This window comes from Apodemus sylvaticus, chromosome 3, assembly GCF_947179515.1.
Source record: "Apodemus sylvaticus chromosome 3, mApoSyl1.1, whole genome shotgun sequence".
Lineage (NCBI taxonomy): Eukaryota > Metazoa > Chordata > Mammalia > Rodentia > Muridae > Apodemus > Apodemus sylvaticus.
The window spans coordinates 109,162,829-109,177,935 of record NC_067474.1 but is presented as its reverse complement, the minus strand read 5'-3'; the positions used below and the strand labels follow the sequence as shown (position 1 = coordinate 109,177,935).

General features: G+C 35.5%; 2 protein-coding genes across 2 annotated transcripts in view; one reads left to right on the top strand and one right to left on the bottom strand.

The window, feature by feature from the left end:
- Positions 1-7,117, top strand: part of Lrrc19 (leucine rich repeat containing 19) — a 12,714-nt gene extending 5,597 nt beyond the window's left edge. Inside the window, exons 3-5 of the mRNA XM_052176764.1 lie at positions 903-1,416; positions 3,435-3,611; positions 4,277-7,117. Of these exons, the coding sequence (XP_052032724.1) occupies positions 903-1,416; positions 3,435-3,611; positions 4,277-4,605 (1,020 nt within the window). The 3' untranslated portion in view covers positions 4,606-7,117. The remainder of the gene's footprint in view (positions 1-902; positions 1,417-3,434; positions 3,612-4,276) is intronic.
- Positions 1-15,107, bottom strand: part of Ift74 (intraflagellar transport 74) — an 88,044-nt gene that overhangs the window by 62,545 nt on the left and 10,392 nt on the right. The window contains exons 5-8 of the mRNA XM_052176763.1: positions 14,856-14,954; positions 14,617-14,677; positions 11,561-11,620; positions 8,374-8,435 (exon numbers count right to left, since the gene is read on the bottom strand). Coding sequence (XP_052032723.1) covers positions 8,374-8,435; positions 11,561-11,620; positions 14,617-14,677; positions 14,856-14,954 — 282 coding nt within the window. The remainder of the gene's footprint in view (positions 1-8,373; positions 8,436-11,560; positions 11,621-14,616; positions 14,678-14,855; positions 14,955-15,107) is intronic.

Here is a 15,107-nt window from a genome sequence, read left to right as displayed (position 1 = left end):
ATGTATATTTACATATGGGAATCATTTCTTGTATTATAACTCATTAACAATCATGATTTAATTTGATGTTTTGAGACAACTATATAAGCCAGCCTGTTCTTAAACTTATAAAATGCATCTGCTTCTTCCTAGGATTAAAAGTGTGTCCTACCACAACCAGTGGGGTGGTGATGGTACACATCTTTAATCCCAGTACTTGGGAAGCAGAGATAGGTGGATCTCTATGTCCAAGGTCAGCTTAATCTATAGAGTGACTTCCAGTACAGCAAGGGCAGTATAGAGTACTTTGTCTTAAAAAACACCCCCCTACACACACACATAAATAAAAGCAATTATTTACTATTCCTAGATATGCAATGTTATCTCCACAAATTTCAAAATACTTACTTTTAAACAATTCTCCCATATATATTTATCTTGTATGCTAAAACATCAAATAAGGCTTTAGTCTGTTTCGTCTGTTTTTGTTTTGTTTTGTTTTGATTTGGTTTGGCAACTGTGCAGTCAAAGTTGTCCCTGTACTTATCAGTATACTGCCTAATACTCCACAAGAGCTGGGATCACAGGCATATATGCCAATACTTCTGATTAAGTAAGTCAACAGAATATTTGCTTTGTATTTCTGTATAAGAAATACTGCAACATTCTTTCTGTAATGCTTATATAGTTAACAAGTGGAAGATATCTTCGGTTCTCCTTAAGTGGTTGTATCAGGATTTCCTTACTCTTCAGTATTTCAGTTGCATAGAGAAACACGTTTGCTCTTCCTTTTTTATGTTAAAGAAGAACTCTTTCCAGAATGATCCAATTTCTCTTCTTGGGTATGTAATTTTATTAATTCTGGTAGAATTTTTTCTGATTCTACTTTCTATTTCTGATTTCTATTTTCTTTTCCTTTTTAGGAAGTCAAATATAATTTCACCAGAAGGAATTATGCTTTGATCCCAGAGGGTATCAGTAACAATGTTACCATTCTCGATCTCAGTTATAACCAAATTACTCTGGATGCTTCAGATACCAGGGTGCTACAGATGTATTCTTTCCTCACTGAGCTCTACTTGATGGAGAATTACATCACTGCCTTATACAACAGTAGTTTCAGTAATCTCTTCAACCTAGAAATTTTAAATATATGTGGAAATTCAATCAGTGTAATTCAACAGGGTGCATTTGTTGGCTTAAATGAACTAAAACAATTATTCCTTTGCCAAAACAAAATATTACAACTGAATCCCAATACATTTGTACCTCTAAATAACCTGAAAGTTCTGAATCTGCAAGGCAATTTGATAAGCCTGTTTAATGCACCACAATTATTTCATCTGGAGTTATTAACTCTGGAGGGAAATCCATGGAACTGTACCTGTGGTCTACTTGAGTTGCAGAACTGGCTGAACACATCTAATGTGACATTAGGTAAGTTATCCTACTCCAAAGTCAAGCAATAAGACAAGCTTTGATGGCTTATGTCAGAATTAGAACAGAGAATAAGAAACAGCTAGGCTAGAAGTATTGCTCAACACAGGCTTTGAACTTCATTTCTTTTTTTTTCTTTTTGGGGTTTTTTTTTGGGGGGGGGGGTGTTCGAGACAGGGTTTCTTTGTATAGCCTTGGTTGTCCTGGAACTGACTCTGTAGACCAGGCTGGCCTCGAACTCAGAAATCCGCCTGTCTCTGCCTCCCAAGTGCTGGGATTAAAGGCATGTGCCACCACCGACCAGCTTGAACTTCATTTCTAAAACAGTTAAAATAAACCAAAACCAAGCCAAACAAACAACACACACACACACACACATAAAAAAAAAGAAAAGCAAGAAAACCAAACCAAACCAAACCAAACCAAACCAAACCAAACCAAAAACCCTGAAAGAAACTTCAGAATAGACATGCTCTCACACAACCTTGTAGTGGGATGGCAATGTAAAGATTGATATATGCACGAAAGTAGTATTAAACATGAAGAGTCGTTATAAAACATTAATTTTATATGTCAGGTGTGATAGGACACACCTTTAATTTCAGAACTGGGGAGGCAAAAGCAGACAGATCTCTGTTAATTCCAGACCAGGTAGGAATACACAGTAAGGTCCTAGCTTAAAAAAAGATGTTCAATTGCTGGTGGGGTTGCAAATTGGTACAACCACTCTGGAAATCAGCCTGGCGGTTCCTCCGAAAACTGGGCACCTCACTTCCAGAAGATCCTGCTATATCACTCCTGGGCATATACCCAAAAGATTCCCCAGCATGTAATAAGGATACATGTTCCACTATGTTCATAGCAGCCCTATTTATAATTGCCAGAAGTTGGAAAGAATCCAGGTATCCCTCAACAGAAGAGTGGATGCAAAAAATGTGGTATATATACACAATGGAGTACTATTCAGCCATTAGAAACAATAAATTCATGAAATTCTTAGGCAAATGGATGGACCTGTAGAACATCATACTAAGTGAGGTAACCCAGACTCAAAAAATGAATCATGGTATGCACTCACTAATAAGTGGATATTAACCTAGAAAACTGGAATACCCAAAACATAATCCACACATCAAATGAGGTACAAGAAGAACGGAGGAGTGGCCCCTTGTTCTGGAAAGACTCTGTGAAGCAGTATAGAGCAAAATCAGAACAAGGAAGTGGGAAGGGTTGGGTGGGAAAACAGGGGGAGGGAAGGGGACTGATGGGACTTTCGGGGAGTGGGGGTCCAGAAAAGGGGAAATCATTTGAAATGTAAATAAATATATCAATACATTAAATTTAAAAAAAAAGAGAAAGAATTATAAAAAAAAAGATGTTCAAGAACTTCCTATATATTCTTTAGGGTATTGTATCTCAAAATATACAAGATGTGCAGGACTGAACTCAAGGTGTTGACTTATTTTGTTAACTACACCTTGATAACCAGATTATAACAATAATATTAATCATAGAATTTTCAAACAACCAGGCGGTGGTGTCGCACACCTGTAATCCCAGCACTCTGGGAGACAGAGGCAGGTGGATTTCTGAGTTCAAGGCCAGCCTGGTCTACAGAGTGAGTTCCAGGACAGCCAGGGCTAAACAGAGAAACCCTGTCTTGAAAAAACCAAAAAAAAAAAAAAAAAAAAAAAAAAACCAAAAAGAAAAAAAAAAAAAACCTTTGGTTCATTCATTTTGAATTAAAGTACTTGGCCTGCATGTATGTGCACCATGTGTATACCTGGTGGCTGCATGTTCAGCAGAGGGCCCTGGACGCTCCAGATGATCATGAGCCACCATGTGGAAGCTGGAAACTCAATGCAGGCTCTCTGCAACAGCACCAGTGCTTTTAACTACTCAACCATCTCTCCAGCCCTTCTCACCATCTAATGAGACAGACTTATCAAAAATTCTAAATCAATACTGTGTTAGGAACTACTTCTATCATCTATAATACATCTTTATTTCTTTACCAGAAAATGAGAACATCACCACATGTAGCTACCCAGATGACCTAAAGCACTACAGCATCAAGTCAGCACCCTTCGCAAGTGAATGCCACTCTAAGATTATTTACACTCTAAGTGAAGAGTTTCAGTCCATTAGGAATTCATCTGTTAATAGCTCTTCATACAACATAACATGGAACTCAGGTAATGTATTGATTCTGAGTATTGCTATTGCTAAAGGTATTGGTACTAAGCATATTGTTCTTTTTGTCTTTTACACTTTGGATTTTGTAGGAAGAATGTAAAAGAACAATTCTTCATCTCAACAAAAATTTATAAAACATTGGAATTCTAACCCATGCTCAATTAGATATCATTTACATGATATCAATATTAGCTATTTACTAAACTAGACGCCACATTTCACAAGCACGTTAATGGTTTTATATGAGCTTGTAACAATATCTGGTTTTCTTTTAATATGGAATACTGTATATCTGAGAGGAGACTCAAGTCTAAGCATATAATTCATCTATGTGCCAAAAATATCACACATATGTAGTCTGAAGATAATCTATATAACACTTTTGGGCATCTGTCTTTTTACTGTGACCTGTCTGTTGATGCCTTCCTTCTATAGTTTTCCACTTGTGAAATCATGGTAGGACTCAAAAAGTTAAATTACAAACTTTGGAGCATCTTGAGTTTTTTAGTTAGGGTTGCTTAACCTTTAATCTTTTTGGAAAATGATATTCCTTGTCCATAATTATCTTTAGTGTATAGTAATTTTATTCACAGAAAACTGTAAAGTATGTTCCATTTCAATACTGCTTGACTTCTGTTAACAAAATCTCTCTCTTCTATTTAAGAGCATGAGCCTCTTGGGAAAAGCTGGGCTTTCCTGGTTGGTGTTGTTGCCACTGTATTGCTAACTTCACTGCTCATCTTCATTGCTATCAAGTGCCCAATATGGTACAATATTCTGCTTAGTTACAATCACCACCGCCTGGAAGAACATGAGGCAGAAACCTATGAAAATGGTCTTACAAGAAACCCAAGTTCTCTTTCGCAAATAACAGATACAAACTCTGAAGACACCACAATAATATTTGAACAGTTACATTCATTTATGGTAGATGATGATGGGTTTATTGAAGACAGATACATAGATGTTAATGAGGTACATGAAGAAAAGTAATTTTATCATGTTGAAATTTTGATAAACACTTTCAGTCTATTTATAACTTAGACAAAGAGATTTTTATTTGGCAAACAAAACTATAACCAGCAGACAGACCTTCATATTACTTAGTACCTTATGTTAATATCACAGCTATTATTTTTTACTGTATTGCACACAAAAATCCAAACGCAGTAACTCATACATTAGTTAGCTAAAAATTTAATAATTTATCTATACTACCAGCATTTACTAGTGTCAGCAGTATTTAGGAAACTACAGGCCGCTAAAAACAAAGCCTAAGACAATTATTTATCAACTAAAATGAACAAATTCTGATATTAACAAACACACATTATGCAATGCCTTAAATTACACTAAAATTGTAATCAATAAAGAAATACAAATTTTAGACTTATATCATCAAACTGAGGAACAGGAAGCTTTAACGATATAAAGGACACTGTCAATAGGACAAAATAGCAACCAACAGATTGGGAGAAGATCTTTACCAACCCTACATCTGACAGAGGGCTAATATCCAATATATACAAAGAACTCAAGAAGTTAGACTCCAGAGAATTAAATAAACCTATTACAAAATGAGGTACAGACCTAAACAAAGAATTCTCAACTGAGGAATACCGAATGGCTGAGAAGCACCTAAAGAAATGTTCAACATCCTTAGTCATCAGGGAAATACAAATCAAAACAACTCAGATTCCACCTCATGCCAGTCAGAATGGCCAAGATCAAAAACTCAGGGGACAGCAGATGCTGGCGAGGATGTAGAAAAAGAGGAACACTCCTCTATTGCTGGTGGGATTGCAAGCTGGTAAAAGCACTCTGGAAATCAGTTTGGTAGTTCCTCAGAAAATTGGACATAGTTACTATCTGAGGACCCAGCTATACCACTCCTGGGCATATACCCAGAAGATGCTACAACATGTAATAAGGACACATGCTCCACAATGTTCAGAGCAGCCTTATTTATAATAGCCAAAAGATGGAAAGAACCTAGATGTCCCTCAACAAAGGAATGGATACAGAAAATGTGGTACATTTATACAATAGAGTACTACTCAGCTATTAAAAACAATGAATTCATGAAATTCTTTGGCAAATGGATGGAACTAGAAAATATCATCCTGAGTGAGGTAATCCAACCACAAAATAACACACATGGTATGCACTCATTGATAAGTGGGTATTAGCCCAGAAGCTTGAAATACCCAAGATACAATAATTCACAGACCACATGAAGCTCAAGAAAAAGGAAGACCAGTGTGGTACTTCGGTCCTTCTTAGAAAGAGGATGAAAATACCCATGGGAAGAGATACAGAGACAAAAGTGTAGAGCAGAGACTGAAGGAAAGGTCATCCAGAGACTGCCCCACCTGGGGATCCATCCCATATATAGTTATCAAACCAAGACACTATTGTGGATGCCAACAAATGCTTGCTGACAGAAGCCGGATATAGCTGTCACCTGGGAGGCTCTGCCAGTGCATGACAAATATAGAAGTGGATGCTCACAGCCAACCAATGAACTGAGCAGAGGGTCCCCAGTGGAGGACACAGGAAAAGGACCTAAGGAGCTGAAGGGGTTTGCAGCCCCATAAGAGGAACAACAATATGAACCAACCAGTACCCCCAGAGCTTCCAGGCACTAAGCCAGAAACCAAAGAGTACTCATGGAGGGACCCATGGCTCCAGCTGCATTATGTAGCAGAGGATGGCCTCCTCAGACATCAATAAGAGAAGAGGACCTTGGTCCTGTGAAGGCTCGATGCCCCAGTGTGGAGGAATGCCAGGACAGGGAAGCAGGAGTGGTGGGTTGGTGAGCAGGGGAAGGGAGAATGGGATAGGGGTTTTCGGAAGATAAACTAGGAAAGAGGAAACATAAATAAAGAAAATATCTAATAAAAAACTATATAAATTGATCTTATGTTCACAAATGAATTCACAGAATTAGAGATTATTTTCTAATGCTGCCTGAACTTAAAAAACAAAATTTCCTCAAAAATTTATAGCAATATAAAGCAGCATAGGTACCATGATTTAGAATAATCCCTACTAATCACTCCTATATTTGGCAGTGTTTGTTAGGAAGAGTTCCACATACAAATGCCATGTTCAATATTACCATGGCTCCTAAACTGGCTTCATAACTAATTATAAATTTTCTTTAAAAGAAAAAAATATTTCTCTATTTCTTTTGGGAGATTATTTTGAAACTCATTCTAAGCTAGAACTGAGACTATTTAAGTAATACACACACACACACACACACACACACAAACATTATAATTTGATAAGCAACCCCTTTCTTGGAAGAATAGCTAATAGCTCACAACATATTAATCAATCAAAAGATCAAAAGACACATTCTGGAAAAAATAGCCCTAACATAGGAAGGGTCTATCTAAAGTGAAATGTTTACCAATTCTCTTCTAATAGCTTAACTACAAATATAATTTTAACAATTTAATGGTTTAAAGAGTGGAATTAAAATCCAGCAAAATCTGTATTTTACCATTTTATGTGTAAAAACTAAGTGTATTTACTTGCATCGTTTAGAGATAAGGCTCTCTGTAAAACACTGAGCTACATTTTTAGGTGAAGCAGGGCAACATACTTTCTGTGATTTTCTTTGTATATGTGGGAAGGGAAAGTACTGAAGATAGAACACAGCTAGAAATGTGATGACAAAACTCAGAACATAATACATGAGTATACAATGCTCTAATGTTCCAATTTCTCTTTAATAAAGATATTCAAAAGAGTGTACATGATATCCTCTTACAAAAAAGACTAATAATGAAGATCTTTTCATTATTTGCAAATAATACTCATAATAATACTGACAATTAATGTACAAAGCCTACTGATCGATAACTTCTTTCATTAAAGTGGAACTAAACGATCCCAGTTCAATCTACTTAAAAGCCTAGGTTAAAATTTTAAGTTTCAGATATAAAGACATAATTCAACGGTTTTTTTTCTTTTTTTTTTTTTTTTGGATTTGATTTTTTCAAGACAGGGTTTCTCTGTGTAGCCTTGGCTGTCCTGGAACTCACTCTGTAGACCAGGCTGGCCTCGAACTCAGAAATCCGCCTGCCTCTGCCTCCCAGAGTGCTGGGATTACAAGTGTGCGCCACCACCAACCAGCAACATAATTCATTTTAAAGTTTAAGTCTTTAAAGCATAAATCGTATTTATAAACTGGGTAGTCCTTCCCTTTGTATAAAAGTTAGCTCCTTGGGAGTAAATAAGACAGCTTATATTTGACATTTAGATAAATTTTATATTAAGATGTTATGGTAAATTAAGAAAAGATGATACATTTTCTACTACAAATATATACTTTAAATGTAAGGGTTCAGTAAGATGCCAGAAGGTTCTTGTCTGTAATCCCAGCACTTGGGAAGCCGAGGCAGAAAGATCCTTCTGAGTTTGAGCTAGTCTATCCTACAGGGTAAGATACTGACTCATAAGAATCCAACAGTTAAGGGCTGGAGATGGCTCAGTGGCTGGGAGCACTGGGTACTCTTCCAGAGGCCCCAGCACTCACATGGCAGCTCACAGCTATCTTCCAGGGGCTCCAATGCCCTTGCAAGACATATCCACAGGCAGCATGTCAGTGTACATGACATAGAAATAAATACTGAATCTAACAATCAATTAACAAAAGCAAAATAAGACAAAAAGTTAAAATTTGATAAGGAAATAAATGATTCACAAGTTAAACCACATACCAAAATTCATTTATGCATATGAACTTACGCTTGTCTTTCGGTAAATATGACATCCATACTTTGTGTTTCTCGATCATTTTGAGCTTTAAGCTGTATAAACAGTTAACACAGACATTATCCATTAAAAAAAGGGTAACCACCAAACTAGTCTCTCTCTATAAAGATTAAAGGTTGTGATCTAAATGAGATTATCGTAACAATACCACATGCACCAGTTAGAAAAAAAATACAACTTTCCTCTAAGAATACTACCAGATAAATAAATCAGTCCTTATATTAACATAAGCTCATACCAAAATAATTCATTTTACTTTAGTAATCTGTCCAATAATTAAATTTAAACTTAATTTATGTAAATAGCAGTTCAGTAATATACTGTATATTCAATAAATTCTTGATCAGGGGCTAGAGAGATGGATCAGCAGTTAAAAGAACTGACTGCTCTTCCAGAGATCCTGAGGCCAATTCCCAGCAACCACATAATAGCTCACAACTGTCTATGAGAGCAATCATATGTCTGAAAATAGCTACAGTGTACTCATATAAATAAATAAGTAAATACATGATTAGTTATATGCTAAATCTAGAACCAACACAATTTTATTCTTAAATCCTTCATGATTTCCTAATGACTCCTAGCTGACTGTATATACAGACCTGAATATCGATATACCACAAACTGACCAAAAAATTTTCAAAGTTTTTGTTATTTCTAACAATAATACTCATTTCTAAGTTTATAAAAATAAAAAAATAGGAGCGGTTAAGAGCACTGGCTGCTCTTCTAGAGGTCCTGAGTTCAAATCCCAGCAACCACATGGTGGCTCATAGCCATCCGTAATGAGATATGACGCCCTCTTCTGGTGTGTCTGAAGACAGGTACAGTGTACTTAGATATAATAATAAATAAATCTTTGGGCCAGAGCAAGCAGGGTCGGAGTGAGCGGAGTCGAGTGGAGCAAGCAGAGGCCCTGAATTCAAATTCCAAGCAACCACATGATGGCTCACAACCATCAGTACAGCTACAGTATACTGATATACATAAAATAAATAAACCTTTAAAAAGAAAAAGAATTTAATAAGTTATTTTAGAACTCCAGATTTAGATTTAGAAGTCATTTAAAAAATTCTGGGGTTTTAGGGTTTTTGTTACTAAAAAAAAAAAAAAAAAAAAAAAAAAGACAAAAAAGCAATCCTAGCAATTGGGAGGCAGAGGCAGGTGGATCTCTGAGTTCAAGGCCAGCCTGGTCTACAGAGTGAGTTCTAGGACAGCCAGGGCTACACAGAGAAACCCTGTTTCGGGGTGGGGGACAGTTGGGGAGGTTTGTTTTGTTTTAGGCATTTTAGTAGGGCATGTCATTTTTCTCAGCACTCAAGAAGCAGAGACAGACAGATCTCTGAGTTCAAGGCAAGTCTGGTCTACTGAGCAATTTCCAGGATAGCCAGGGCTACATAAGAAAATCCTGTCTTGAAAAAAATAAAATTTTTAAAAATGTTGTTTTCATAGAAGTCTTTTATCATGTAAATTATAAGCTATAGATCTTGTTATACTTTATCCAAACGTTTAAAATCAAACTTCATTAGATATTAATGTGACCACTGAATACAAATTCTCATTTACAAAGAGTATTATTAGTTATGTCTGGTATCATATCCATTCCTTTTCCTTCTTATTACAAACTATGAGAGATTGGAGACATAGCTCAGCAGTTAAGAGCACTAGCTGCTCTTCTAAAAAACTTTGTTTTCCAGCACTTATAAGGGGACTCACAACCATCTGTTATTCTAGTTTCAGGCAATGTGATCTCTTTTTCTAGCCTCTGAGGGCATAGGGCACAGTCATATATGCAGACAGACATCCATGCACTTTAAATAATTAATTTTTAAAAAACTATAAGAAGACTTTTAAACATAGTATTTCTATTGAGTTTTAATTCTATTTGTAAAATATTAAAACCTAAAGAAACATTGGGGGGGGATTGGTAAGCAGGGGAAGGGGGATGGGAGAGGAGGTTTTCAGAGGGATAATGAGGAAAGGGGATAACATTTGAAATAAAGCAAATATCTAATAAAAATTTAAAAAAGAAACATTTAAAAAAGTTAAAACCAAAATACTGTTAACTAATATATTTCCAAGCAATATAAATGGAACTTCCTTAGTATAAGATCAGTTGAAACAGAGCTTTATGGGATGTCTCAATCTCACTTGAGAGGGAGAAGAAAGCAATCATGGGGGAAGGGGGTATGATCAGGCATGGGAGCCAGGGGGTTGGGGAGAAACAGGAGTGAAATCCTGAGAACCAGCAGAAAAAATGGAAGCAGGCAACCTCGGGAGGTAGGAGGTTGAGGGGCCTTAGATGAAATGCACTACAGTGGGGAGAGGAAACTGGTAGAGTCCAACTCCAGTAGAAAGGCAGGGCATCAAGAGGAGGGATGGGGCTGCAGTCCCAGTCAAAAGCTCTGACCCAGAATTCTTACTGTTAATAGAACTGCAGGCAAAAAATGAAGAAGAGACTGAGGGAAAGGAGGTCCAGTGACTGGGGCTCAAACTGTGATCCAGCTCAAGGGGAGGGTCCGAGGCCTGACACTATTATTGATGCTATGGTGTGCTTATAGATAGGAGCCTAGCAAGGTTGCCCTCCACCCAACAAGCAGCTGAAAGAGTCAGATGCAGGTATTTACACTCAACAATGGACAGAAGCCAGGGACACCTGGAGCTGAATTAGGGAAAAGCTGGAAGAAGCTAAGGAGGAGGATGACCTTATAAATAAGACCAGCAGTCTCAACTAACCTGGACCCCCGAGATCTCTCAGACACTGAGCCACCAACCAGGCAACATTGATGAGCAGGTCTGAGCCCTCCCCCCCAATCCTACCCCACCCATATGCAGCAGAGGACGGCGGGCTCTGGCATCAGCGAGAAGCCACACCCAACGCTTGCACCAACCCTGGAGAGTCTTGAGGCCCGAATGGGGAGGTCTGGTGGGGTGGGGTTGGGGTGGGGACAGATATCCTCTAGGAGACAAGGTGAGAAGGAATGGGGTGAGGACTGGGAGGGGGATAAGGAGATTTAAAAGAACAATGATGGTACTGAATAATAATTGTGATATTTATGATCAGAGTCATAACTGCTTATATCAAACTACTTCTAAACAAATGCTTTATTTTAGAAGATATGATTTAAATGGAGCTATTGATATTTATATATTTTCTTACCATGTTGTAATCATTCATTACTTCTTCCATTTCAGTATTGGTATTAAGTTTATCTACCAACTAAAAGAAAAAAATATATATTAAAAAAGCACCATTTTGTTAGCCTTGTAAGTCTTAATATACATACTTATTTTTATAATTAGCTAGTCAATTCAGTGTCAATCCTACCACATATCTTATTTTCTAAGAAAAAATAGTAAGTTACAATGAAAAACTAAACATACTCATCATCTGTTCAATAAGTAAACTAAATGTTTTGTGTAAAAATGTGAGAAATAATGAAATACTGTCCCTTTAAGACCATACTCTAGCCAGGCGGTGGTGGTGTACGCCTGTAATCCCAGCACTCTGGGAGGCAGAGGCAGGCGGATTTCTGAGTTGGAGGATAGCCTAGTCTACAGAGTGAGTTCCAGGACAGCCAGGGCTATACAGAGAAACCCTGTCTTGAAAAAACCAAATCCAAAAAACCAAAAAAAAAAAAAAAAAAAACATACTCTGCCTGCTCTGAAAAGACCAAGTTTATAAAGAAAAGTCTTAAACAGAAAAAAGCAGCTTTGAAAATTATCTGCCACTTGTATTTTTTTCCTCTTCTGGAAAATATTAACTGTTTTACAAATATATAATAGTAAAAATATAAAACAACTTTCTTACCCTAAAAATTAAAACAAAAAAAAAAAAAAAACAAAACAAACCAGAACAAAGCATACACAGTACATTAAGCCTTACATGAACCCTTAAGTGAAGGAATGGTATCAGCGAGTAACAGCACAGCTTTACCTAGTCCCAAATGCTGCTCAGGAACAGGTATCTGTATTGATTCAGTTTTCATAGTACTCTATCAAGTATATATTACAGTCCACGTTTTAAAGAAATTGAGGAAGTAGCAGAGCCAGAATTTTAGTGTGTGTGTGTGTGTGTGTGTGTGTCTGTGTGTGTGTAGTTTTTTTTAAGAGGTCTCACTATATAATCCTGGCTGTCCTGGAACTTGCTATTCAGACCAGGCTAGTCTGGAACTCAGGAGTGCCTCTGCCTCTGGAGTGTTGGAATTAAAGCACTATGGCAGAATTTTGTTGTTTTTGAGGAATGTTTTCAACTGTGGGATTCTTTTTGGTTTTTTTTTTGGTGAGGGGAGAATTGGTTTTTATTAAATAAAAGGTCAAACTAGTCAAAACAACTAATCAAAATATTCCAAAAACTATTTAGGTATAGTTGATGATAAAAACTAATAAGCTTTACTGTTATATATATAACATGCTAATCTATACTTTATATTTTAAAATGTAATACTTTTTTGTATTTGTAACATAAATTACAAATGTTTAGGTCTTATGGTAGTAAGACCTAAAATACTTGAATGGTACATATATATCATATCACTAATTAACTTCTTTCCCTTCAACAAATATTACTTATTAAACCCATAAAGAGCATGTTTTACATTTTATTAACATTTTTAATTATGTTAGTTTTTAATTTATTCTTTGACATTTCATATTTACCTAATACATAAGTAAAAATATTTAACATTTAATGTTTAATATTTAATATTTAACATAATTTAATTTAATATTTAAAATTTTACAAAATCTTAAGTTTTCATTAAAAAAGAATCTCTAATTTTCTCATATTTAAAGTAGGACATTAGGTGCTAAAAAGATGGCACAGCAGTTCAAAACATTCACTGCTCTCACAGAGGATGTGAGTTCAGCTCCTTGAACCCACATCAGACAGCTTTAACTACCTAAAGCCCCAGGTGAAGGGATACAACACCCTCATCCTCTTTTGGCCTCTGAGGGTATTGCATTCATGTGTGCACACACACATATATATATATATATATATATAATTAAAAATAAAACAAGATCTATAAAGAAATAATATTATAAAACAGAACATAAAGAAAGTGCTAATTAATATTGGGTTTCAAAGTGTTTGTTATAGACAATGGTGCTTAGCAAATTTAAGAACTGCAAGGTACTCTATAATTAGAAACATCTCATTGGAAAGTATTAACAATATCAACTAGTTATATCATAATTTGCCTAATCAACAAAAGCTTGCCACTTCATCAACTCAATGCACCAGAATTGTTTAATGTATGTAACAAATTAGAAAATTCTGGTACTAGGACTTCCTTGGAGGTAGTGTTACTCCAAGGACGGGCCATTATCAGCATTACCAAGATGACTGTCCATCGGGGGAAACATCCTTCATGAAACTATTTTTACACAAATACTGTATTTTGACAGAATGTGCATAAAATTAAACATACAAATGGAGGTAATCTGTATGCTACAAAATTATTTAAGTTTCATAATCACAACACTTCTTAGCAAGGTAAAAGGTGTTTTTAAAGCAATGAAATAATTCATAAATGAAATGCTTTTTAAAAATTACTATTTAAGTATTTATAGGAAAAATCTTGTATATAATTTATATATGTCTTTAAAGGGGATGGGCGGTATGCAAGATGGCTCAGCAGGTAATGATACTTTTTAATACAGCAGGTGACCTGTATTTGATTCCTGTATAGAAGAAAAGTGAGTCGTACAAGTTGTCCTCCAACCTTCATGAATGTGTCTGGAGGCCAGACACAGACAAGTAAATAAATAAACAGTACAATAAATGTATTTTAAAATAATTTTAAGATGCAAACAAAATTGGAAGAATTCCTATTAATATGTTAAGTCAAGTTATTTCTTGGGAAAGAAATGAAGAAGAGATGAGTAATTTAATTTCTATATTTTTATAGTTCCAATTATTCACAAGAATAGATTGATATATTCCTTAGTATTTTTTTTTAAAAAAATTAAGATTTATTTTATAAATGTGAGTACACTGTCACTGTCTTAACTTAAGACACACAAAAAGACAACATTGGATCCCATTACAGATGGTTCTGAGCCACCATGTAGTTGCTAGAAATTAAACTCAAGACTTCTGGAATAGCAGTCAGTGCTCTTAACTGCTAAACCATCTCTCCAGCATCCTAAAAAAATATTTTTAAGTGTCAAAAAAAAAAAATTATGAGAAATTCTCTGAGAAAAAAGGAATACCATGTTGTAGTCTGCTAGTTGTCCTTGGAAATCTTTAATTTCAACAGCTAATGTTTCTGCCCTATAAACAAGAAAAATGCATTCATAAATACAAAAACATATTAATATTAAGAACTGTACAGATGGTATGTAAATATTCAATAAATTATGTTCATAATAGTGAATGAATACTGGATTGATATTTAGAGGTATGCAGCCCTAATAAAGATCATGTATGTTTTAACTGTAAGATTACTCACCTCTTTTCATATGACAAATACACTGAATTTTCTTGGTTGTACATTTCTATTTCTTTCTGAAGTTTATTAATTTCAGTTGTAAGTTCACTTATTTTGCTCCTAATTGAAAAGAAAGAAATTCAGAAATGCTTCTAACTCATAAAAGACTCCTAATAAATAGATTTTTCATAAATGTATAACAATATCAAATTCATTTACAAAGAATAGTTTCAGGAGTTTGTGTGACTAAGAATGGAAACTATCTCATCTTAT